The sequence below is a fragment of the Bombus vancouverensis genome, chromosome 3, assembly GCF_051014615.1.
Source record: "Bombus vancouverensis nearcticus chromosome 3, iyBomVanc1_principal, whole genome shotgun sequence".
Lineage (NCBI taxonomy): Eukaryota > Metazoa > Arthropoda > Insecta > Hymenoptera > Apidae > Bombus > Bombus vancouverensis.
In genome coordinates this window covers 13939780-13965501 of record NC_134913.1, presented here as the reverse complement: position 1 = coordinate 13965501, position 25722 = coordinate 13939780, and the positions used below count along the sequence as shown (strand labels likewise).

General features: G+C 28.9%; 1 protein-coding gene across 2 annotated transcripts in view; it reads right to left on the bottom strand.

The window, feature by feature from the left end:
- Fatp1 (Fatty acid transport protein 1) overlaps positions 1–24043 on the bottom strand; it is a 33243-nt gene extending 9200 nt beyond the window's left edge. Inside the window, exons 1-4 of one of the 2 annotated variants that reach the window (XM_033328399.2) lie at positions 23438–24043; positions 10920–11127; positions 10535–10829; positions 1364–1514 (exon numbers count right to left, since the gene is read on the bottom strand). In XM_033328399.2, coding sequence (XP_033184290.1) covers positions 1364–1514; positions 10535–10829; positions 10920–11127; positions 23438–23512 — 729 coding nt within the window. In that variant the 5' untranslated portion in view covers positions 23513–24043. Of the gene's footprint in view, positions 1–1363; positions 1515–10534; positions 10830–10919; positions 11128–18716; positions 18945–23437 lie in introns of those variants that run through there. The other variant, XM_033328400.2, reaches the window with a different exon arrangement.
- Between the last annotated feature and the right edge of the window lie 1679 nt (positions 24044–25722).

Sequence of the window (25722 nt, the reverse complement as noted above, 5' to 3'; positions counted from 1 at the left end):
TTAGATAGAACTGTTATCATTAAAAAATTAGTATTCAGGTATTTTTATCTGAAGTCTAATATTATGACTAGACAAGTAGGTAAAGACTTATGCTATAGATAATAGACATACATATATAATATATATAATAGTTAAGAGTTAAGTGCTGGACAGTAGATATGGAATAGTAAAATAAGGGTAAAATAAGATTGTGTGCGTGAGTGGATGGATGTGTGTGATTAAGTGAGAGTGCAAGGCAACAGGGAAAATAATTGTAAACCAAGTTCCTTTCGCGGCCAACAGGCTGAATATAAACTATGCTACTACAATCATTAATATCATATTTTCCATATTGAAAGGTAAACGATAGTTTATGAATATTTATGTATGTTATCATTACTGACGTCGGAAATTGTTCTTGGTTAATTTTAATGTTCATTAAAATTACTAATAGTCAGTATCTAGCGTTAACAATCACTATGACGATAGCTAAAAACAACTGGAAAGAACTTTTGGTTATTGATAATGATTACTGATAAATGGTAACCAAAGCATAATTTCACCAAGCATAATAGTTATATCTGTAATAAAGTAAAAAGAAATGTCTGTTATCAGCAATGGCACTTTGCACATTAAGAAATTTTAAACATTTATCTTAGTTATCCGTAATGAAAACTATCTATACTAACATTTGAATTCTTATATCATAACTTCTTAAATGTTATTAATTAAATAATGACTGCCGAAGTTAAAGGTTACATCGTACGACGAAAATTATATCTCTATATATATCATAAGTGAGAGTGTAATTATAAGATTAATTTTATCTTTAGCATAGAATTTGTAATATGTAGTATCTTTTAGGAAGGGTTCAATAACCCATGAGTTAAAGTATTTTAGATTTATTAAATCATAAAAGTTGTCCAATTTTCTGAACGGAAAGGAAATGAGTCATATTTTACGTTGTTCATCTCATCCCAGCTTATTTATAAGAGCTATGTACATCCTCTCGCATTTTTATCATTATAGCTGTTATCAAGTTGCCCTTTCGCGTTATGCCTTCTTATATAATGCAAATATAAACGATTGAACTATCATTAAAATAATCTGATTGAGTAATTTACTAATTAGTTAAATAACATATAGTATTATTATAAAGTATAATTAATAGATATGAAAAAAATGAAAATTGAAAATGAAACTCAATCGTGCCGAATATTAATATATATAATATAATAATAATAATAAAATAATACAAAAGTTGTCAAATACTAATTAGAAAAAAGGATGATAATAAGGAGACTGAATAAACTACATTTATGTTAACAAATATTTTTGAGTTTCTTTTTGAGGAAGAATGATTAAGAATTTTGATAAAATTTACCTGTTGATACGTCCATTCTTGATCTTCAAAAATGAAACAAACTTTATTTGGATGCCGACTAACATGTTGTCGAAATACATCGGCGATGCTTCTGTTCTTCCTCTCGTGACTGCGGATAATCCAAAGAACTTTTATATACCGTGTTATAGCTCTGAAAAAGTTCAAAATGTTTACGTTAAAATCATTCATCAATACATATATATGTATGTATATTAAACAATTTTTTAACATTTCGCTTATCAATCATAAAATAGATTTTTAAATTTTATGAAGAGTGTCTATACTGAAAAATAAGTCTCCACTTTTTAAAATTTATACATTTTTTTCAAACTTTCTAACAATAAATAAATTCATTTGAAGAAAGTGAAATACATTACGAAAACAAAAATAGAGAACATGATTATCGATACTTTGTTGCGTATTTCGTAGTGAGAAATACAGTGGAGAAGATATTGTCATTGGTTGATATCATTATTCTTTTATCTTGGCCCTCAATCGATATCACATTCCGACATTTTTATAATTAAATGTAAAAATATTAATTAATCACTACAGTGATCTCTTATTTTGCTCATAAATGCATCTTGTTTAAGAATATACGTATTCGAAATATTAGTAATTAAATATTCTAAGTACCTCAAACAATTAATGCAAATATATTACTGTATCATATTATTTTATTACATTTATTATTTTCAATTTACACACATAATTAATATATATATGTAATACTACATGTAAATTAAACAGCGAACATACAACTCAATTGAATTGTACTGTCATCCTTATGTAAGAAACCGAGATTTGTTCACTAAACAAATAGCGTAATTTGTTAACACCAAATGCACATATTGAAAAAATGGCAACAGTAGAAAATGAAAAGTGGTTAGTAGCAAATTCTTGTTAGGTAAAGAAAATATGCATATTACATAATGCACGTCTCATACATTTCTCACTTGATCTTAGTAATTATGCGCGATGACGAACAAATACTTTGCATTGGGAATATCAGTATTAAAATTAGTTTTTGTAAGTTTTATAAATATGTAAACATATTCTTATATTGTCATTATGGTTACGTTTAGAAAAAGACACAACTATGAAATCATCATTGTACAGCGTCAACTATGAAAGTTATACGATAACAAGGATTCAGGTGATTGATGATTATCTTCATATTATACAATAAGAAATATATATATTTATTGTAGGAAAAAATCAATTAATTTTAATTATTTGATTTTAATTAGAGTCTAATCTATAATTCAAATTGGATTAATATTTCGCAGTAATAGATTTTTTAAGTAATCATTCAAGTAATTACAATAACTAATAGTAACCAATTATAATTAACATTATGAACTGTGAGTAGGTATACATCAACGCATTATATTTTAAAAGCATCGTATGCAACATAAACTTTGGATTTTCTGCTTCTCTTAAGATTTTACCTACAAATCGATCCGAAAAATATTCGGACACAAGTATAATTTGAATTATTTTTGAAATTTCAAGATGAATCGTAGAAGTAAAAATACGTTTTTGATACCAATGATATTTATATCAGATAAATATGCTAGCCACTTAACCATCTGATTTAAGGGGGGGTGTAAGGTTAATTCGTACAAAAATAAGGCATGTTTTTGTGAATTATTTGTGTCGATACAGTTAAAATCTCTTTATTAAAACCAATAGTACATTAAAGTATGACATTCGAAGAATATTGTATAAAATTTTCACGGAGAAATATTAAAAAATACGGCAATGGCAGTAATTATTCGGAGGTGTCTCGGAAAATTGCAGTGCCCCTGATAACTTGGTGCTAAATCATCTGAAATCGAAAAATCAAAGTTCATTCGTTAGGTAACAGTTTTCCACAGGTAACGTTGGGAGAGTGTTTCGAAATTTCAATTTTTTTTTTTCAGGGATAAATTAGCCGACTTTGCGAAAATTTGCAGCTAATTTTCCCTTCAAAGTGTTCCAAAAAAGTGAAAAATTGAAATTTCGAAAAACCCTCTCAGCGTTACCTGTGGAACTCTGTTACCTAACGAATGAACTTTGATTTTTTGATTTCAGATGATCCAGCACCATGTTATCAGGGGCACCGCAATTTTCCGAGACACCTCCGAATAATTACTGCCATTGCCGTATTTTTTAATATTTCTCCGTGAAAATTTTATACAATATTCTTCGAATGTCATACTTTAATGTACTATTGGTTTTAATAAAGAGATTTTAACTGTGTCGACACAAATAATTCACAAAAACATGCCTTATTTTTGTACGAATTAACCTTACCCCCCCCCCCTTAAATGTCACTAAGAACTGAAACGCCATGACGCGCCAATCCAAACCAATTCCCTTGCAGCTTTCATGCCTTTGACCCCGTCAAAATGAATTTGAAAAGTCGCAGATTTCCCTTGAAAACAGAAGTGAAAGGAGCTGTCAGAGATTGGTTACGGTCACAGTTACAGGACTTGCTCAAAGAACAACGTATTGGTACCTCGGTTGGTGGTTCACAGGGAACATCATCCGAGTATGACACGAGCCAAAAATATTCGACACATATTTTGTTATCGACAATCTGCCACATTTATGGAGTGAATCTTTTATTTCTAATATTACTCGAGACTCTTCAGGAAATATATTTTCAATGCCAACTTTAAGGGCTTGCTAAAAATATGGACAATTGCTGATAAAAGAAACATGCACGTAGAATATTTTTGGCTGCACTATACATCTATAAAGTTTCATTAAAATCGCTGTGTCACACACTATGATATTGTTTATGGGGATTTCTTTTAACTGGCGCCAATAATGTTCTAGACGCTACGAACGGCAACTTTGTGAACACACCTTATAGTGGAAGTACTCATAAATATGAAGGAAACTTAATCTAACCAGCACTAGTACTATGAACTTTGTGTGTGTAAAGCCAAGTGTGCAAAAGATATAAGTAGGTATGTGTGAGTTACAGAAAATTATTTCGCGATGTAAATAATAGATTAAGAGAATTTAAATTAAAAGAAAAACAAAAAAGTAATAAGAATTTAAGTTATCGACAATTTTAATGCACGCTGTGACAATTGAATTGTAACATAAATCAAACCTGCATGCACCTTAAAGAAAATTGAAGTGCTTAGTTGGTTCAATGGACCAGTTAAAGCAACGAGAGAAATCTGTATGCTACGCACGTCATTTTAAACTATTTATCGCTGATCAATATTAGATTCTATGCAATTACGTGCATAATGTACACGTGCATGTAGTCAGTTAATGATTACAAAATATCAGTTAATGATGATAAAGATATCTAAAAACTCGACGATCAATTTCACATACGTATAATCGCTATATCGCGAACATAATATTTGAATAAGATAAAGAAATAAAATATTACGTTTGAAGTATTTTCTGTTTTAAGCGTAAATATTTATATTTGAATCGGAATTTTCCCAGATATAGTTTGTAGTATATTTTTAATATACTGCGCGTTTTTAAAAGATAGTGCATAGATGTTGTAAAGCTCTATATTTTTGATCATATTATATTAAATATTTCTTTAATAGTTTTATTTAATGATCTATAGAATCAATTAAATAATAAAACTTATTATTTTAGATTTATTGCCATTAACATTCAGTGCCTTCAGCGAAAATGATTAATGTGTGCAAAAAAAAAAAAGAAATATATTATCAGTTTTCTTAGAAAATGGCAATCAGTCATGGAATTGTTTAGGTAATCTGCAAACCGTGACCGATGATAAAACACAACGTTATAAACAGAAAACTTAATGTAGAAATAACGTTAGATTCTTGTACTACATAGAATTCAAACAAATGTTATAACACACAGAGTTTCAAAATGTCAAAAATTGAAAAATGCGATACAGAATTATAGATAAACGTCATAAAATAAAATAAAATCTGGGCACGTAATAAAATCAAATATTATACGTAAATTTGAGAAATATTCTTAGAAACCTAAGTTATTTTATATTATATTTTTATATTATTTTATATTATATTATATTATATTTTTTATAAATATAATTATATTTAATTGCCTGAATCAAATAGTAATTTCTTTAACCTTTAAGTATTGCTGACGCAGGTTGTCCAAAGCAACATAGACAGATAAGTAACTGTGTAGAATCATAAATAAATTATTTATGAAATTTTAAATGTAACATGTATAGCATAACTTGACACGTGTAGGTATATTGCACACTTGCTAGAGAATTTGAACATTGAAATTTTCGAGTTATCACTATGAAAAAGTTTTTTAGAATTCTTCATATGTATAAACTGACAATAATAAAAACAATGTTCAATCCTGTTCTCCATTATAGTCGCTAATAAATTTGATTAACAAAATAACAACTTGTTAATTTTAATTAATAATGTTATCGATTGTGGTATTTCCACTTTTTGGAAAATGAATGTCTTTCAGTTATATCACTTTTGAAGCAAGATATATCTGGTGCATGTATTAAGAAATCAAACTGTATGCTATGCATATATATAAGTTCGTCGCTCGTCAATGAAGGGTTAATCTCGAATGACCTTGAATGATGTTATGTCATGTGTCGTTGAACTCGTCTTCACAAACGCTTTTACGAGCTATAAAATTGAATTGTGGAAGTCCGTCTCATACTATTCCAAAGAAAAAAAACAGAATAACTTTCTCAAATTGAAAATTACCTATACATTTTGGATGTTGATGTAAAATAAAAGAAAATGTTTGAATCATCAGATTCCGTACAAAGAGGTAGCCAAACTATACCTTTGTTCGATATATTTAATATTTGCAAAAATTATACTGAAAATTTATCATTTTTGTATTACATAACATAACGTCGAAATCATAAATTTATAAAATGTATCTAATCAAATGAATATTTCAAAACGCGAGTTTTAGACAATATGGTTAAAAAACTCACTCACTTATGTATTCGTAAGAGACTTTGTTGAATAAATTCTTTAATAAAAATACAATATAAATGGAAAAGGTGAAACAGCTCGTGTGATATAGTTAACTTGATAGTTTCATCTTTTACAAATTATATAATCAAATTAATTTATTTCTGGATATGGTATTTCCAGAAACGTTCAGAAGAATATGTACGTCATTCATTATGCTCTTTTTCCTAGTACTGACGACACTTTTATATCGTGAATATGTTAGAAACATATTTTCATTTCTGTATTAAATTTTCATATCGATAATGAATGTTCATTACCGGAATACATATAGGTTCACCACAAGTTCATTTACATGTATATAAAATATTTATATTAAGAGTAGATGATATATTCCCAAATGCTCGATTAAGATATTAAGAATAAATAGAATAATGATGTGCATTTCAAACAGGAAGTCACTAAATTCACTGTAGAAACAGATCAGGTAATAGAAGCATGATCAATGTTATCACAGATGTTCGTAAATAATACCAGTTTTACGTAATATAATATAAACCACATCCTATAATATGTTGCACTTAAATTATGATCCATGGTGCCAGTAAAGTTTTCTTAGGAGAAAGCTAATCTCCTTAAACGATCTAATCGTAAATTATTTATCAGTGATAACACGTACGCGATTGTGATTTTAACTGCATGATATCATGGAAAGTTCATGAAAATGATTCTATTAAAAATAATATTATTGTTACATAATAATTTAAATATAGTTGAGTCCTATATATTATGCTGTACTATCACTTGTTATAAACAGATCAGGATTCTAACTGTATCTTTTTGGAAAAACAGATATAATAGATATATTATTTTACATAACGATAGATAAGATCGTACTCGTGAAATTAAAAATTATTGTCAATGATCTTTGAATAAAAAACTTTTTAACAGTCAAAATTACAATTTAATTTATATCAACTTATCCAGGATAATAGAATTAGATACTATAATATTACTTCAATTCGGTTCATTTATTTTCAATTTTTTAATTTAATTAGCATTCGTCCATGCTCGTATTTACGAAAAGTGAGCAGCGAATTCATTGAGGATGCTTTACTTTACTTCGATATTGTTCATTTAAGACATTACAAAAATATAATGCAATGTTACATTACAGGTGTAAATATGAAAATATAATATAGACTTATAATGTAAAACTTTCAATATAAAATATAAATTTAATACAAATCTAATATAAAGTATAGCTAATGACATAAACAATTATTTTTATATTTTTAGATACTTTTCTATTTTGCAATATTTTCATATTTCTTCTTGTATTTATAATTAAATTGATAGATCTACGTTTTATTATGAACTTTGTAAATCCATAGGCAATGAAAAATAGTTTATTTTATACTAAAGCTAGTCGTATTCTTACAGAAATTTGAATAGAATAGATTCATGAATAATTCTGAAAAATTATAATCGTACGAGTTCAGATACATTTCAACTTTGATCTGGATTGTATTCGATAAATAGTACTATACATAAATACAACTCTTTTATATCAAATTCAAGGAATAAAGAAAAGACAAATGAACAGTTTGAGTGCCTATAATTTACCATTAGAAATTTATCAATTAAGAGATTAGATAAAAAATTCCGGTTTATAATGCACAGTGTAAATATGGTCAATAGTAAGTCATAATGCGATATAACAAAGTAATCTAACAGAATGCATATACTGATAACACATTTTTAATCAGCAAAACGAAAAAGTAAGTAATAGTATTTTATTTTATTACATCATTATATGTGTATAGCTTTAAAAAAATTATATTAGTTATCATTATCACCTGATTTGTTACACTTCTCTATTAAGATATATAAACCTAACGATATATAAATATTGACTTAAATTGCGTTATCTCTGAATTTCCGAGGAAGTAAAAAATAACTAATTTGAACAAGAATGTTACAAATTCTTAAGATTCTCTAGTTATTCAAATCAAATTAATCTGTACATAATTGAATAAAAAATATTGTTCATGAATTTTACATCCTAGAAAATATCTAAACTGAATTTTAATTATATATTCCTTATACTGTTTTCGTAAAAGTTCATTAATAAATAATCAGGTAATTGTTGATACAATTAATATTTCATAAATAAATAACTTCTGTAATATCTCATATACGGTTTTAACTAATTTAACGCGGCAAGAAATCAGAGGGAGATTTTAAAATCTATATGAGAATACGTATTACAATATTTAATCCACATACCCTAAATTCTATATAATTTCTCTCTTCTTATCTCTTACTTAGTTCAAAAAATTGTAATTAAATTATGTTAAGGAAACGAAAAAATAACAATAACACTGTGTTTTGTATGTTTCACATAAAAAAAGAAGGAAAATTGTTTATGATTATATATCAAATAGAAAACAAGAAATACAACAGACAGAAGAAAGATTAAGGAACGCAGGTTAAGGCATATGTATTCGATTTTATGAATGAAACGTTCAGTTTCTGTAATTAACATATGTGGCGATATAACTATATTTTTTCAACCTTTAAAATTGCCTAATATGATCTTTTTTATCGTTAACGAGCAAGAATTCTCCGACTGATTGTTCACGTGTCACAATATGTATCTATTATCTCTTACTTACTCTATTATCTCGTACTTGGATTAAAGATTGCCTATTAATGAATATTTCATTTAAATGACATTATTATGACACAGCTTTAATGGCTAAATGCGTTACCTTAAAAATAAATTTCCTTTGTGACGATTTCACAATGCAGTTTGACGTTAAACTTCTATCGCTGAGTCCATAATTTACTATTGAGACGTCAGTATCACGTTCTCATACGCTTAACATGAAATACGAATGAAGATGTAAGAAAAGGATTTTTTTTTGCAGCAAAATTTAATATTTCAAAATACGCGGTATATTACTTGTAAACATGAAATAAACTGCAATAAGATTGACAGAAGTGTTAGTGCTTGAAAACTTGAATGATAAACAATTCTAAATGACAGTCAGATTTTATAACTGTGTTAGTTTTATTAGTATTATAAAGTGATTATTTATTGTTAAAACAATTGTTAGTTACAAGCGAGGGATGTGGGTTTCAATTACCGTGCAGTTCACTTCCCTAGTAGACCATATTGATGAAAATTGAACAATTATTTTATGAGAGTAATATAAACATTAACTGTCGAAGGTCGGAACTATTCGTTTCACGTGTCGCTTGTCACACGAAACTTAGGTCTCTTTACAGTTTAAAATTTTCTTTTTCTCTCAATCTTTTCCTTTTTTCAATAAGAAATTAATGTTTCTATATTGTATTACAAATTAAATTTTATTTTGGGATTACTATATTTTCTGATAATAATTTTCGAACAAAGATCAGAAATACCAACCTTACGTTTAAGAAATTCTCACATCTAATCTAAACTCAAACTCTATCTTAAACCAACCCATCTGAAATCTAACCTCAACTCAAACCCAACTAAATTTATGTATAAACCCAACGTCGTGATTTACCGCTCCTAAAAGGAATGTAACTGCCGAATTGGAAATTTCTTAAACTCAAAACTGGTATTTTCGGATTTTATCAATGAGTATTATCAAAAAATATAGAGATCGGCCTATGTAATCGGTCTAAAAAATTGTTGGTGTCCTAAAGTTTAAGTATATTACGCATTCATGTGTATTCCTTAAACGAAGATGTACATTTAAGAAATGTACAGTTATGTGTTGAACTTATGCCGCCAAGATTCCACATTTAAATAAGAAAATGAACATTTTGGAAACTGTCTCAGAGCTATTTAATATTTGACGAAAATCTAATAATTAACTTTCTATTATGGCATGTTTTAACATATTCCACTATATCAAACGTTTCAACATTCTACTTAAATTCATCCTCCTCCCTGAAAATATGAAATTTCATTATCAAAGCAGAATCACATGTTTTCTAGTTATAAATATCTGCGGTAATTTAGAGATCTTCGTATGGATATACACGATGAGGATGCATACGATCGACGAAACTTTAAAGAAGCAGAGAGAAACTTGGCTGACCGTGCGAGAAGACCAACTTGGAAAGTCATAGACTGACCCAGTTTTCAATTTAATCGAACGGATTTAGAACGAATCGAAATCAAAAACTTGAATCTGTGCGCGTTGTCAAAGGACGAGGATGAACCGGATGAGGAAGAATGCATACTCACACGAGGTCTCTGGGCGCAGTTTTCAGAGCGACGTAAAACCATCGAAAACGTCCACCAGCGACTAAATACGCGACGAGAACGACAACCAGTAGCTGCACGAGGAAAATGGGGCCTGAGTATATGGCGAGCAGTGCCAAACAGGCGGCCAAACTCGATATCAGAAACATGATGAGTGCCAGGCGGCGAAGCAAGCGACCGACTGCCTTCCACCGGCTGGCTGCGCTCCTTTCCGTTCCTCTTTCCGTGCGCGTCCTCGTCTTTGGCGTTGTTGTCGTGGTTGCCTCCGTCCCCGCTCCTGCATGCAAACACGCGCATATGTATGCGTGCAACGCTTGTTCAACTACAGTCGCGACTCCTATTCTATCGTCTGCTACATTCGGCGTACCTATTGGTTCATTGTTCGCTGTTCCGACTTCCACTTCCACCGCGATACTCGACACATTTGACCTGCTGCTGCTGTTGTTCCTTAGTTTATCCTCGAGCTCGACCCTGCTCTCGGCCGACGTCGACGTCCGCGACGAAGACGCCGGCCGCGAACAGATCGACGGCGAGAAGCCTGCGACGTTAGAATGAACTTCACCTTTTTCTACGTCCTGCAATAAATGCGGTAAACATAATACACATTTAATCTATACACACGATATTTGTTATTCGTTTATATATACAAGGTGCTTCAGAAATAGGTAGCCAAATTTTGGTATCGTATTCTACTCTTCCCAAAGGTCAACAAAAATTGTATAATATAAATATGGGTCAGGGAATTCTTTCTTCTCGAGAAATACAATCTGTCTGATAGTTAAATAATATTAAAAATACTGAACTGCTGCATGTGACGAAATTTGGAATATGTCGATGCGAAACGTCTATTGTTGCAGAAGGAAATCATTTTCAGTAATTTCTTTAAGTAAGTTTTATATTTTTATTAATAAAATATTCTGTCATAAACAAAAAATATTTATATTTCGGAAAGGAAAAGTTTTTGAACCTATGTTTACATGACATTTTTTCATCCTTAAAAAGGATAAGATAAGAAGATCAAAGTTTGGCCATCTATTTCTAAAATACTTTGCATATACTACCGACTAAACCACTCATTTGCTACGATAGTTGTCAGGCAGTTGTCAATGTTCACAATGACGTAATTGAAACTTTTTGGTTTTAGTATAGAGTTGTTAATATAGTGAAAGTTGTTATTTGCACTTTCTACGAGTTGAATTTTGTAAATGAGCCCTCAAAATTTACTACGAGGACGTTTGTGTCGCTGTAGCATGTTACACGTTTGCTTCGACGGTGGCATATTTTTATGCAGTTGTGTTATTGCAATAAAAGTGTGAGGTTTATTAAAGTTCCAGGAAAAATGTGATAAAGTTACAGATTCTTTCTGTTTTTCTAATACTAACAACTTCAACTTTTGAATTTATTGATAAAATAGTTTGCACGACATATGTTTTTTTGAACAATAACGATATAATTTTAAATAAGTTTTGTTTACGGCGTAAATTTCACATCAAGAATATTATAACTCGGAGTGGCAATAATTCTAAAAGTAGATGTGTATTATTAAACTAAGCGAGAGTATTTTCTTTTTGTATAAGGTTGCCAAGATTTCAAATCAATGAATTCATCTATATATTTCTGATAATTGTTTGAATGATATTATAAATGATTGTTTACAACTCGATATTTCGAGAATTGTATTTGTCATTCGTTTACGTCAAATGACATTTCTTTATAGTTGTCATAAGACGAGAAACTACTGAATTTAAAATACATGTATAGAAAATTTAAAGATGTCAAAATATATAGAATACGTCTCACATAGTTTGCATATATATAAAGTATCCAAAGCAAAATACTCGTGATGAGTATTTAGTAAGCAAAATAAATTTCTACTTAGATTCTATTTACTCAATTCAATTCATAAAGGTATTAACTTGCATAAATATCCGCAGTCCAGTTATTATAATATTGTATATTATATTATATAAACAAATAAAAAAAGTAATTTTCTAATTCGTTACGAATTAATGTATACATTTCGTACTTACTACATACACATACATACTACGTACTTAATGTAAAGATTATTGCCGAAATTTTAATTAAGGAATCGAATGTAATGTCTCATAATCGTTTTATAATTTTATTCTACTGTGAGAGTTTTCATTTTTCATAGATGTGGTTAAGTGTACAAATGTGTGCGTTGATGTTGGTTGTTCTTACATAGTATCGTATAACCTAGAGTATCGAGTGTATTGCAAACGGTACACTGCAGACTGCTCTGAATAATCCCGGATGAAGTAGTTTCCTAATTGTGAATATCAATGTATTCCGTTAGAAATTATTGCATAGAGATATATAATCATATGTATTAGGTTGTCCGAAAAGTTTCTTTCGTTTCATAAGGTGATAATAGATGAAAAAAAATTTCCATTTTCGTTTCGGTATGATCCATTTCGTTCTATTTCTATTATTATGTTCGTGCATAATTTAATAAACTAATATAAAACAAGCTAATATAAAACAGAGCTACATTTAGCTGTCTGAACATTCCAACTTATTGTTAAGTATTGTCAAGTACTTTGTCTGCGTGAGTTGAGTATATTAGTAACTGCTATATCAAATCCTGTCATAAGCCTTAGACAAATTGAAAGTTTTCATAGTGTGTCACGTTCAACAACAATTTTATCAGTGGGCTAGTTAAAGAACGAACAAAGTTCCTAATATTTTTCCTTACGTTCTATTTTCGGATGAAGCTAATTTTAATAACAGAGGACACGTGAATCGTCACGTCTCATCGAACTATCACTATTAGTTACACAAATTGATCATCATTGGTATAAACAAATATCTTATCTAGAACAATGATCTTTTTATATGGGATTGATAAATGATTATGTGATCAAGCAATACTTCTTTAATGATCATTTAACAGCTAAACGTTACAATAGATTTCTTTAAGGTGAAGTACCATTCCACCTAGATGAAATTGGCCTGCACACAATGTAACATCTATGGTTTCAGGAGGATGCTTTTCTCCTGCACACAGTACCCACCAATATTCGTAGAACACTAAATAACTATTTCGAAACGGTTGGTTTGGCAAATGTGAAAATGTAGAATTTCTACCGCGTTCACCAGATTTCACTCCTTTACATTTTCTCATGTGGGGCTATGTAAAAAATAATTTTTGTCAAGTTGAGCCAACAACACCTGCAGATATGAAACGTAGGATTGGTCATACGTGTTAGAATCTATCGACTACTACACTGGATAGAGTAGAGAAATCCTTGAAAAAACAGACAAAAAGCTTTTGTACATTGAGATAAATGGCCGTGAGTTCGAACATCTATTACGATAGAATCCATATCAATGAGACACTCACATACAAACAAAATCGACTCTTTTTAGAGCCAATATTACGTGCACAAAGTCCGATCGTGTAGCCGCCTCGTGATTGTGTATCTAGTTTACTATCAACCGTAAGATGGATATGATTTTAAATAAATAAATAAACAAGTAAATGAATAAATAAGATAAGGAAATAAATTTCTATCCTTAAAATATGTAAAAATAATTTCCAACTGCATACTTATGTCAGGTATTATGATATATTCGTTCATGCTAACTACTTTTTTCTGCTTAAACCAAGATATTTTAAACTTATACTTTGAACCTAATAAATATCAAGGACAATCTTCATGTAGGAAGTGAATTGCAATATTAAAATTTAGTTATCTTCTTCTATCAAGATAAAAAGGAAAGGAGTGAATATATGTAGAAACAATAATCCAAGAACACTTTATGTACTCATATACAATGGATATTCTAATCTGATTTTAATATGAGTCTAATTTATTCTGTCCGTGATAACTATATGCTCTTTCTTTAGAAGAAACTAAACTGAACAATATATGTCTAATCTGAACTCTCCTGCATAGTGATTTTTCAACAAATAATATTAGTAAATTGGCAAATTACAAGTTATAAGCTCCACTTTTATAATTTTATAATTTTAAGTCAAATAGAACAATTGAATGACTTGTAATTTGTAAAATTTACACATGTTTTATTATCAAGCTTATTATTGTCATATAAGAAGATTTGTTAATATAAAATAACCTGTATCTTATGATTTGTAATCTTATGATTTGTGCATTTGTTCAATTAATTCAATTATGTAAAATGGCCAAAACTACAAAATAGTATAATACAAGTTTGCATACAATTCAGAGAAACTAAAATATAAACAAAAAAGATAATACAACTTCTGAGGATTATTTAATTTGCCTAAAACGTGACAGAGCTTTTGAGACATTTTATATGATACTGAAGGATAAACTCATTTTAATCATGTAGAGACTACATATCCGGAGTAACATCGTAATATGAGAAGTGAAAAAACAAGCATAAAGGAATAAGTATTAAGTATATGTGTACGTACTTATATACTTGTGTGTATTCGCACTATACAAATGGACGTAAAGAAAATAAACGTGTACTGTAACAGCAATTTAATCAAGACACTAAGCATATGCAAATACATATGTATATTAATCGGGAAACTGACAAAGTTTTTAAAGTATGAAATCGTATAACAGATTTATATTAATTTCATATAATAAACTTCAGAATCCTTAATATAATTTTTAAAATATCTATACAATTGTATAATACAATATTGCGCATTTTAAGATGTCAATTATAATTAAGTACGTTATATACATACTACTACTATATTTCATTAAATTTTATTACATAATTATTAATTAAAAATATTTTCATTGCTTTTTAAATATTTGTTGTTTATAATCCAGCAATGTCAATTATTATTATAAGATATTATTACTACAGTATTGAAAAAAACAATTTTCTTTAAATTTTACAAAATTTGTATTAAAATAAACTCGGTTACAGATTATTTGTCAATAACTTAATTTCGTAACAAAATTTCAGTTCAATGGATACAGAACAAAAGTAAATGCTAATTTATTATTTTAATATTTAAAGTCGAAGGTCTAGAACAAATACGTTCTTTTTTTAATATTGCTTTACATGTCTGCTAACGTTTCTATACTTTCTACTTTCTCCTAGAATTTCTCTCGCAGTAAGTAAAGTATCATCCGAGGTACAGAGCAACTGTACTACATATAATCTTCTAGATTTTCTATTACAATAATAGCGTATGATAGTTACTTCATATTTATTATTTTTTCTATGGTATATACAATGAGTAAGTCCATGAGCATTTGAAAACTTTTGAAAAAGATACAAGAAACCTTAAATATTATATTTTAAATAGCATATTACTCTTAAATATCATACCATAAGGTGTAAGGAACCTTGGGAAATGTATAAAACTTTAAGAGTCTTGTTACATAATTTTTTAATAAATTTTTATAAAAGATATCCCGAGTATTTAAAATAATGCTACAAATTCATTTGCGCGTATAAACAATTTTTTTAGTAATCGCTGTATATAGCAATCGTACTAAATGTTCCGTATAATTTTTCAGTCATTTGCGAAATAAAAAAAAATTCTCAGCCAGAACTGTCTACATTACGTGTCCAATATATGACGATAATGAACGAAATAGTACATTACGTAGTTCAGAGTTCATAGTGAAATTAAAATTTAATGTTTAAAACAAGGCTAAGACCGTGCACGTACTAGCGACAAAACAGTCGCTTCAATAAGCTAACATCCGAGAACACCCGATTTCCATTTCTTTACCTGAGTTTCCTCACTGATCAGTCTTACGTGTAGCTAAACTTCCAATATTCCTTAATCTCTTACACAATCTTTGAAAAATTCGGTTCGAAGCATGTGTGCGATTTGGAAACCGTTCAACGGAATTTTGTTGCGTTTTGCCATAGAAAACTTCAAAAGAAAACTTCATTGTAACACTCGCGATGATATTTGATTCAGCAGTCGAATAATACTGATTACCAATATTCTACACAGCATCATAAGTTGTCACGTTTACATTCACATAGTAAGTCATGTATTATAATTATTAGAACGTAAAGGTTGCAGAAAGTCTATCCGTTTATATAAAAGGAAGGATTAATGAAATATAACAAGCTATAAGAGATGGATCCACAATCCTGAGGTAGAAATAAAAATCTTCACGAACTTCCATGACTTTAAATGACCTTTATTATAGTTTGTCTCAAAGCTAGCTATCACGTAGTGATAAAAGTATTTATTGCAACATCTAGGTTGAAAAAATACAAATAATCTTGAAATTTCCTCAACGCGATTATTTATACAAAAAATACTTGCAACATATTATGCTCCAACGAGCAAATATTGCTACATGAAAAATATTGTTACCAATAGAAGAAATATTCAAGATGAACAAAGTTATTAGGCCACCCTGTATACGCCGTTGTTAGAAAAAGAAGAAATTGAACTTTCAGTTGATACAAGCGAGAGCATAAAGATACATATAACTACTAAAACTATAGTATATTAGGTGGTAATGACAAAATCCGCGATCACTGAGTTGCCAACCCAATATATACAATCTGATATATATGTTTATTTCTTAGACAAATTTCTTCTAAATTTGAAATTTAATATTTTATGCCATTATTTATATATTGTACCACTGATGCTTTTGTATATTTCTTCTACTATTAGCACTAGATCTATAGGTGTATATCTGATATTCACATGAGTTGGTTGTAAATAAAGATATATAATTTGGCACAAGATTTTAGACAACATGTTTATAAATGTGATACAAGAAATTAATATTAAGCTTCTGTACATGTACTTTCAAATATAATCAATAATATTTATCATTACTGCAAATCTGTAAATCATGTTTATTTACAGTTTACATTTTACGTTAGGTTTTTTACTTACATATGCTTATATGTTATATGTAATTACGTATGATATAGATATAACGAGTCATAATTAATGACTTTTGAAAACTTCAATACATTACTATTGTTTCTCTTATTCTTTTAACAAATTCAAATTATTTTCCCCAAGTTATTGTTATTATAACATTCCTCTTGATAAACGATTAGAACATTATACAAGAACTTAAAAAATTTGTATCAAAACATTACAACTGTTAAAATCTCTTAAACGAACCAATCCTTTACAAAAATTATAGAATTCAATTTATGATTTCGACTGAGCACTAATAACCTATTACGTATCTATAGTGGTTGAAGTCACTCTAAGCTCTAAACGATCAATTCAAGAAAAAAAGAAAAAAATAATCTGAGATTTTCTTTTATGAATCAGAAGTTTAGACATTGTTCCTTCTTAAAATTATAGATTTTATACATGTAACAATCCTTTTATCTTTAATACGAGGATCGCCCAGAAAGTACTATCCCTTTACGTATAGAAGCCATATAAAACAATGGAATGTACTTAGAGACGCTCATTTAGTTTCATCCATGTATTGACATAAGTCATACAAAATTTTGTGTTTAAATATTTAATATTGTCGCTATATCACACGTTTAAAACGACGATGCGAATTGAAAATCCCGCCGATGACACTTTTACGCTCTTCGACCGCTGAAAAAATTCTTCCAAAAGTAAAAAGTAACCACAGAATTACAGCAGTTAATTCGCGGTAGCACGAATTCTGTAGGGACAGAGAAACTGTACGCGATCGTAAGCATTCAAGCCGTTCGTCTCTCATTATAGAGTTCGAGAACGTGTTTTTTGCAAAACTTAAAGATTTGTTTGATTGATAATTGTTTATAAGAAACATGATTTAAAGAACTGCGTAAGACGATATTTATGAGAACTGGCGGCGGAAACGTATGACGAAGTTATACAAAAACTCGTATAACGATTCGAGATGTATTCAATTAAAGCTAGTGATTGCATTGAAAAATAACTTAGTAAATAACTAGTATAACTAACCTCTTATGTAATAAAATTGAAATTTCTTTTAAATGGTGGTATTTCTAAACTTCTTAGAAATGTTATGCTCTGTTTTTATATCGTTGTAATCATTTTTGTATTTCTCAATATGCTTGTTACATTTAAATATTATTTTATTTCAAGGATAATTTTACGAAAATATAAAACACTGCAGTAAACAGTAAAATTATCCTTAAAATAAATAATCTATAATAATTTTTGTTATTATTATCTAGAAAATAATATTTGCGTTTTAGCATTAGAAAAATCTTTACTCACCCCAAAAAGATATTTATGCCTTTGATTAACAGCTTGGTAGGAAACTAGAACACATTTTTGTAAAACTCTTTTTAGCCGCGTAGTTGATGATATATACTAAACATATATCAGATACACTTTCTCAATCTTCGAAACTGTATGCCGTATACAAAATTCACTTATTATAATATTTATTTAAAAGTGAAAACTTAAAAAATAAGGAAGATTCTGGCACTTCACAACCACCCTCGATAGCGAAACTTAATCAATAACTCTACATTACTGCTACCATGTGGCAAAGTATAGAAGCTTCGTAGTACTGCAATAAAAACATACATATTTTTAAACCGGAAATTAGTCCCTAAAAAGGAATTCTTAAAACTGTTTTATATGTAAAAATCTTTAAATAATATATATGATGCAAGCAACATGCCTTCATCTTTTACTTTATTCATAAAATGAAATTCAACTAAAGTCATTTATTTAACTTTCGATTCTCTTCATTTACTTTATTTAGATTTTTTCACAGGTAGTTCAATTTCTTATTTGTTAAATTTTTTCTTATATTTATGCTTTTCGTGCATTAAATTTTTCTCGATACTGTATTTGTATTGATAATCTATTTCGAAAGTGTCTTATAAATATAAAAATCTAAACAACCTGATAATTAATTGTATTTTATCAGAAATATATTGGTCATTAATTTCCAATATAAACAAGAAAACAATATTTATGCTACTAATCAAAGCACACTATAGTTCACTACGTATATAAACTTTTATAAATTAGTGAAATTTATATAAAATAATAAAAAGTTAAACAAGATAAAAAAAATAACTTTTGTCTGATAAGTGTTTCGATGTTTAACAAACAAAAAATTTACATAAACAATTATGTAAAGAGTATAATACTCAACAAAATTACTCAAATATAAAAATCAATTTATTTATATTATAAGATCATTTATTATTGAAATTATATATTTTTTCAAAAATCTTTTTCATTAATACATTATCGACCTCTACTAGATCGATATTGGATACAGATGATAACAGATATCAATGTTAACGAGTATCGATAAGTTACCGATGACTTTCAAATTATCCATAAAACAAATAAAAATTTCAGTTCTATAAGCATGTTTTAATACTACATTTGATATTTTCTATTAACTGCAATACATTTAAAATGAACTATTTTAAACTTATAGCAATTTTTGTCTTTTGCATTTGTAAATAACATTGACGATAACGTGTATTCGCGCACAGTTAAAATGTATACCTCGAATACTTTTCACTTCTTTCAAATATAAAATTATCCTATTAATGATATTATTATTAACAACATTTTTATACTCATCATCCAGTAATATACATAAAATACAATACTTTATGTTAATTTACAAATTAAAATTGAAGAATGTGTTACGACCTCGCGTAATTATTCTAATTTAGACAATCTGTGTATTTCTAACGTCAAGGAGTAAGTAATTCACGCGGTGCAATATAGAGAAATGGATAAATGTTGATTTTAATTTTTTAAAATTGTCTCAGGACAACTATGATATATATACATATATATAGGTGATAATAAAATATATTAATAAAATATAATAGTGAAATATATAGATAAAATATACAATTAGGATTTTCCTGCTTAAGAGTGTATCTGTATGCGTCAAAATACCAATGAAATTGCGGTCACCAAGAAGTTTCATAAGAACAAGGAACTACAGCAAAACCAGTTAATATGCCCCAGTTGCCACAAAGAAATGCATACCGTTATGTGCGAAGATTATACTGGTGTTAGCATTAAATGTTTGTGAAATATTTATGAAAAATGTCTATCGAAAAATATTATAGCTGCAAAGAACGTTTAGCAGCGATAGCAATACAAGTATAAAACCTCGTTCTAAGTTTCACGAATTCTATTTTCATAGAAACCGAATGTCAAGTACCATTTCTAGGCTTATCTTATATTTTCTATTCTTAGTGTAACAAATATTTATCTAAAGATAATTATTTAGAAATTATTAATAAAAATGATTTATAATATATAAATTGTGTCAGATAAAAATTTATCAAATAGGTGTATGTATGTATTTTGCAGACAATTATTGAATGGTCACGACACAAAAATAGAAAGCTCATAGTTGCAATCTCTTTTTATATATTTCATATTTTTCATAAGAAATGATATTACGTATTTTACAAAACCTTAAATATCTCTTTGCTGATCTTATTTCAGATAAGTGCATGGCTCGTAATTATTAACTAATAGCTAAGAGAAAATATTCAATGACCGTCAGTATTAGCTCAATGTTGAAGTCCATCATACACGCACTGTTGCACACTTTCTATTACATCCGACGTAACCATGCAGGAGTAACTCATTCTAATACAATCGTTGCTTACTTTACGCGAGACTTTCATATTCCTTGAATTTCAATCTTACAGCCCTTTTGGTTGCTCGCACTTCAAAATATTGATTTTCTTTATTTAAGGATATCTTATATATATTTTGTAATTCATTTCAATTAAAGAATACCATCTATACTTTCGAATTATTTTTTCAGCTAGAACAACGTACCGTCAATCATCCACTTATGCTCAGTTAGGAATTAGCCAAGTTCACGCGTATTTGACAATATTTTTCAAACTCGATTTTGTCAGAAATGAAATCTTAATTTTCGTCTTATTTCGAAACGTAGACTCTTCCTCGTCCCACTTCTACCATTATTTCATTTATATTATTTCAATTATGTATTTCAATTTTTTATAACACAGGATATTTAAGCTTCTATTTTCAATCTCTTTTTATATGTACAGAGCAATTATTAGATTAATTTTATTAGTTTATTGTGAAGATATTAGGATCCATCGTTATCCATAATAGAAATCCATCGTTGATGACTCTTTTTCAGTAATGTTTAATCCTTTTACATTTGAGATATTTCTTACACAAAAGGCATTGAGCGCGTTTATCGATTCTACTTAGCATGGTACGAGTTTCACAAAATGTAATCAACTGTAAATTAATAAACGTAATAATATACAATACTACTGTAATTGGGACAATTAAGAAATAACTGTTTACCATGTAACCATTAATTTAATAATAATACTGAAGTGCATGCAAGCAAAGAAAGGATAATAATAATATATGTATATTTAAAAATAGAAATTTTTATGGCACATGTATCTCGTAAAAGATGTAGTTACTTTCCACCATATGAGAGAAAATAAGACCGAATTGTTTTGACCCACTAAGGACCAATATTGCATTCACGGAACATCTCATTTACAATCTATTTTTAGATTATTTACATTATCGATTTTGTGCTTTAACGTTGTGATTATGAAAAGAAAACTAAAGAATTTGTTTAACATTTTTTTTCAATCAATATTCCTTCTTACACCACTCTTCTACAATTTCAGAAAATGTTCAAACATTCAAATATTTATAACATCATCATACCAGTTTTTTTCCAAATTATAAAATCCTTCTTTTTGTAATTTTGATTTGCTTACCGGACTTCTCTATATTTTCTCTGTATGTATTATTGTGATATATCTTTTTTACCTTAATAAAACGATAAATTATTTTATTTATACCTCTCAATAATGTTGCGCTTAAGGATGAATTAATCCTTGACGAGATAAATGTGTATGTCACATGATTCTTTTTACCAGATATTAGAAAATGAATGGGAATAAAGTTCATTCGTTATCAATTATGCATTGCTAAAATTTAACGAATAAGTATATGTAAGAAAACAAGCTGGTTTAAAAAATTAAAAATACATAGCTTAAAAAAATTTAGCCATTTAATGCCGTTCTAGTCTGAAATAAAAAAATTTATGTATCATAAAAATGACTTTCTCTATATTTCTTATAAAATAAAACGTCTGGGAATGTTTTATCGTCATCGAAGTAAACGAAAATCGGTATTTGTGAGAATACTTAGTGGGGGAAAGCAATCTGGCTGCCATTCTCCTACCGCAGAAATTTATTATTCAAGAAAGCATAATTTACAATGAAACAACGGAAATGACACGTTAATATACTTTGCTCAATCCATTTCATTAAATTTCTGATTTTCATCAAGGCAATACATTTTTATGAGAATCGTCGATTTAAAATTATTATCTACAAAAGAGAATATCATTAATACGTGTAATAGTGGAGGATGAAGTCAATTATTGCGTTGTTCGTGACAACGTATGAAAGTGATATACAAGTCTTATAAATCCTGTTAATTACTGTGTATCTACCATGCGTAAGAAGTGTATTCAATAAACGTTTACGCATAATTATTCAATACTAAATTAATTCCTCTTTACACTTAGCTAACATCTGTAGCATAATAATCATTTTACGTTGAATCTGGTTAGGGCATGTATATATAAAATTAGCTTCTATTTTTATAAAACTAATGTACGTATAATGTACACTTGTACATAACATGTTACATAACATCTACATTGAAGTATTACCAAATAGGAGAAAAGTTTATTAAGTGAAAACATTTATAACAAATTTATTGCCACGCCAAATATAAATGCCAAATATCAATAAGTGATCTTAAATATCACGCTATGTCTAAATCCTCTTTTTACAGCTTTCGTACATAGTCAGCCTTTTAACTCCGGTTCATACATTAAAATTACTCGAATATATCATTATCGTCACACCAAACGAACGACACTCTACGTTCACGTTATAAAACAATACAGTACTTACACGATCTTTATCGCAAATTACATCGATCCCATTCCCAGCACTGGTTGCCGGTATTTTCGAAATAGTAGCTGACATGTTCGAACTTATTTCCCTTTGTTGATAATCGTAACATCGACCACTGACTTGAACGTACACATGCGACGATGATATTCCCGCGACTGTGACCCCGAAATGAATCAACCTGATGACTTTGTTTGAAATTCTCAATGTCACAGAAAATTTCACTTCTACCCCGCGGGCATGCACGACTAACTTGCAGGAAATACGCGGCCGGTCGGCAAACGTGTACGTTAATCGTTTACGTACACTGGGTGTATTACGGAATGTATTCAGATAGAAAGGAGTTACTTTTCTCCAGTATCGCGTAACAAGAAAGTCGCGATGCTGATTTTTCAGAACGAAGATTCGTACGTTCGCGGGCAAACCGAACGATCGTAACCGAACCGTTCAACACCGTATAAAAACCCGAACGACGAAAACCCGAAACGAAACCCGTACGAAAACCTGGTGAATATTACTCGATCGAATAAATAGTACTTAAAGAGAGGAATTCACGTGCATACACTGGATTACAAAATGATGTTAGTTTGACGGCGTACTAAAGCGGAATACCTACCGGCACAGCAGTGAGTTTGCTAGACCGATCATACAAGCTGATCTCCCTCCATCGTTTCACAACTGGTCGTACGGAGATACCGGTACAGAGAGCCACATTTTACTCGGCTCAAATTTTATTTACACCCTTTAAGGATGCGATGGTTAGAAATTCACCGCAGCATATTGTTTATTAAATTAAGAAGTTAGTTACCATAGAAAATTTTTGTGTATATACTGTTTGTGTTATATAAAACATTTTGAAATTGTATTGGGGTTAGATTACAATGAGACACGATTGTCGTGATTAAATTGGTCATATTTGAAAGCAATCTGAAACTTTGGCGGCAGTATATTCACGCACATCATTTAATTTAATGCTATAAGCATATGTATATTTTGACGCAAAGAAACTATTTGAATATTTATCGTATATTTCATACGTCTGAAGCTTAGATTGAAATATATAGGGTTCTATCACTGACACATATAAATCGCTCATATTTTTTTTATCCTGTCCTGTTCTATGTACTTGTCTGCGTCGATCTAAGACATCTGTGTTGAGTTTAAATTCCGAGAATCAGCAAATTACTTTGTAACATCAAATTTTTGGTCTTCCAAATACCGTTTTACGACACGGGCAATGTGCTTTGGGTTATTATCTGCCACATCACGATTTGTATTTATTAGATGAAACACTTCTACCAAAATAAACATTAAATTTCTAAGGAATTGTTACTACTACATCGGTTAAAATTAAAAAATATAAAAAATGACCTAGATATCTACCTGGACCCACATAAGACGGTGTGTATATACATGTACATATTATATTTGAAATCTTAGATCTGTCCTGCTTTCTCTTACAATTATTTCCGGTACATTAATGTGTTCCTGCCTAATTGTAAGTGTTAATAAGATGTTATTCATTCATGAAACAAAGTGAATATCTTACAACCATTCTACATTTTTTTTACTCTCAAACTACGTAGATACACCTAACACTTCAATAATATATTTATAACAACTTCAAAATAATATAACTTAATTTAACTTTCAATTACATATATCTTCACTATGAATTACAAGAAATAGACATCTTTTATTTTGGCACAATATATTTCTAGTTAATATATAAAATTTTTAAGTGAGTATAATACTATTAATATTTTCGAAGTACATACTATATGTATATATTGTAATAAAAATATATGTATTTTACATTTGTTGTCATTTATTTAATCTAAATAATGTAAATAACTTATAATACAAATATATTATATATAATTGTTACAACAGTTTAACTAATTAAAACATCAATGTTTCGAAAACAATAGTCAATTATTACAGTAATTCAAATATTCCCGCTTGCGGTATCGATCAAGAGGAAAGTACAACATATATATATATATATATACGTATATAAATATGTATATATACCGTGCAATGCAACGAAAGTGTTGCTTTTACAATATACATTATATTTAACTACATAGATTTGAGGAATTTCAGCAAAGCCGTTTGATTTGAAAAAAATTTTAAAAAAGCTTAATATAAAAAGTGTTATAAAAATTAATTACTAGACAAGAGTATAAACTTTTAACTATTGTAGATAACCTGTTGTTACTCACAGTAAATATAAACGTAATCAAAGCATAAGAATTTTATTGTAAATGAGTGATTCTGCATAA